Source organism: Rhincodon typus, chromosome 41 (genome assembly GCF_021869965.1).
Source record: "Rhincodon typus isolate 14 chromosome 41, sRhiTyp1.1, whole genome shotgun sequence".
Taxonomy (NCBI): domain Eukaryota; kingdom Metazoa; phylum Chordata; class Chondrichthyes; order Orectolobiformes; family Rhincodontidae; genus Rhincodon; species Rhincodon typus.
In genome coordinates this window covers 6,810,290-6,813,189 of record NC_063372.1, presented here as the reverse complement: position 1 = coordinate 6,813,189, position 2,900 = coordinate 6,810,290, and the positions used below count along the sequence as shown (strand labels likewise).

Here is a 2,900-nt window from a genome sequence, read left to right as displayed (position 1 = left end):
AGGACAGAGAGAGGGACCGAGAGTAGACAGGGTCTGTTTTGGGGGCTGGTGAGAAACAGGGGGTAAGACGTGAGTGTGAGGGCCAGTGTGAAACACAGAACCAGAGAGAGCGAGAGAGCACTCAGCGGTATCCCCGGCGCAGCTACTTGAGACTGACTGATCTATCTCGGTTCAATCTGCCTTTGAACTGAGGTGGGGATTCCCCACCACCACCTCCCACCGCCCCCCCCCCACCCCCACACCCCCACCCCTCCCCCCCGGCTCTGAGTGAGATTTTTGTTTTAAATCCTGACGGACTCGGCGGCAGTAAACCACAGCCTAACGGGGGCGTTCAAACATGACCCCGTGAGCACGGCATTGCACCGTTGTCAGCCCGGATCTGAGAGCTCGGTCCCGGGGGAAGGAGGGAGGACAGGAGGGGAGGGGACCGGGGGAGGAGTGGGGGCACGGGTAGAGGTTAGTACCCGCTCATCGTCCCCGAACTGTTCGGCGCCGGTTCAATTCCCCAGCATGGCTGCTCCAAGAATCTCCAGACCCGTCCCTCTCCTCCTCGCCATCTCGCTCACACTCTCCGGGTAAGGGAGCGATAACGCGGTTCCATTCTTACAGGTCGCCACCTTTACATGGGCACCCTGTGCTCTGCCAGGGAGATGTCAAGTGCCTCTCCTTTGGGGACAGGCTGCTCATTCTATTCGAGCGTTCATTTCTTCTTGTTGTTGTTTGCCTCAGAGTGGCTGGGAACGAGATTCTGGGCTTGAAGATCCCCCTGGAACCCATCCTGACGGCCAACGCGGTGTGCCTGACCCTGCCGGGTCTCAGCAAGCGCCAGCTGGGCCTGTGTGTCCGCAGCCCCGATGTGACCGCCGCCGCTGTGCAGGGAATCCAAGTCGCCATTCACGAGTGTCAGCATCAACTCTGGGACCAGAGGTGGAACTGTTCGACTCTGGAGAACGGGGGCAAGGTCCTACAGGACACGGTCATCCTGAGCAGAGGTAGGCACTGGCAGTATGGAGAGAGAGAGTTGGCACTCAGTAATTAGCCCAGTGGTAGGCAGTGAGTACAGGCAGCAGAGCTGGTGGAGAGGAGGAAAGTTCAGACCTATTGAGAGGACAGCCAGAATTCTACTCAGAACCTAGGGATACGGGGTAGGCCACTTAGGACTGAGATGAGGAGAAATGTCTTCACCGAGAAGGTGGGGAGCCTGTGGAATTCTCTGTAAGAGAAAACAGTTGAGGACAAAACATTGACTGTTTCAAGAGGGATTTAGATATAGTTTTTGGGTTAAAGGGATCAAAGGGAGAAAGCAGGAACAGGGGACTGAATTGGATGGTTAGCCATGATCATATTGAATGGGGGAGCAGGCTGAAAGGCCCGAATGGCCTACTCTTGCTCCGATCTCTGTTTCTGTGTGCGAAAATAAAAAGAAACACGGGCGGCGGGGAAGGAAGTGGGGTTGGGGGGGGGGGGGTGGCGCGGAGGGTGGTATAGACGGATGAGGCGAGATGGCGAACCCATGTCAACATTGGCGCAAACTGCAGGTGCGATGTGTGAGCGTTTGGGAGCGATTGGATGAGGTACGGTCCATAGCGACATTGGTATTCCTTGTCGGGGAGGGAAGTTCTTTTTAGATACAATCACCTCCGCCGCCCAACAACAACCCCCATCCACGCCCCCCCACAGAGGGGCTGCAAACCCGCGCCCCCCCCCCCCCCCCCCCCACACACACACACACACACACACGCACACACCCACGCACACAGTCTCTGGGATCGTATAATGCGACGGTATCCTTGGTAGCCCACTCCCTCTCAGACACACACGCACCCACTTTGCCCTCCCCGTGTATTCATTCAGTGTTACAGGGCTCCCCCCTCTCCCCGCTCGCCGCCCGGTGCCGGGTTGGGGCGTTGGTGGGGGGGGAGGTGTTGGGGGTAGTGGGCAGGGGAGACAGAGGAAGCTCCTTGCCTCACCACTGGCCTCACACAGAGAGCGGGGAGCCTAGCAGCAGCGGCCTGTATGTCCGGATTGTCTTCTCACCGCTGAATTACAATACCTTCTGCTATACGAACGCAGCATCCCGACAGCAAAATGCAATCTTTTTTAAAGCTGCCAGAATGCGAGTAGGTTTTGTCCGTTCCCATGAATTCCGGGTCCTTTGCTCAGAACCGACAGAGTGACCGCGATCTCCCCCCAGTGCCAGCGAGGAGCACTCCTCACTTACTGCAAACTGGGACCGCAAGGAGCGCGAGTGTTTCAAATCTCCAACTCCGGGGACTCAATTCCTCATCAACCTGTTCAGAGATGTTACTACACATCTCTGGTAGAACTACGAACCCGGGCCTCCTTGGTTCATAAGGAGGGACACTACCACTGTGCCACAAAGTTACGAGGCAGGAGATTGCAGTCAATTAGTGAACTCTTCACATTTTACAGATCTGGCCTATATGAGCTTCCCTGATTTCTAGTCCCAGTAAATGCTGGGTTGCAAAACAGTCCTGACCGATTGGTGGGTGTTTGGGTCCAAATAGAGAGAGAAACTGATGGGAAGGACGGTGTGGGGGACAGACATTTGACAGTGCACCGTACGTTTGGCGTTAAATGTGTTACAAGGAGCGCTGAGCACGAAATGCCAGGCAATGTGGTTCCATCAGCGATTTACTCAGGGAGGATGCGGCCAGATGCTTCACCCTGGTTTGGGGCAAATTGTCTCCTTCATTATAGTGCTGGCGGACACGCCATGGGCTGTCAAGCGCTTTAACGTGCTGTAGAGTCAAAGAAAACGCCAGCCTTTTCCATCCCCAGGCAGCGATGTCACTGCACTTTGATCTGTAAAATGTGAAGAGTTCACCAATTGACTGCAATCTCCTGACTCGTGTTTCTATGTTTCCGCAACCCCCCCC

At 55.8% G+C, this 2,900-nt stretch overlaps 1 protein-coding gene across 1 annotated transcript in view; it reads left to right on the top strand.

Moving 5' to 3' along the window:
• Positions 1 to 468: 468 nt before the first annotated feature.
• Positions 469 to 2,900, top strand: part of LOC109922859 (protein Wnt-10b-like) — a 6,883-nt gene continuing 4,451 nt past the window's right edge. Inside the window, exons 1-2 of the mRNA XM_048618854.1 lie at positions 469 to 575; positions 730 to 992. Of these exons, the coding sequence (XP_048474811.1) occupies positions 511 to 575; positions 730 to 992 (328 nt within the window). The 5' untranslated portion in view covers positions 469 to 510. The remainder of the gene's footprint in view (positions 576 to 729; positions 993 to 2,900) is intronic.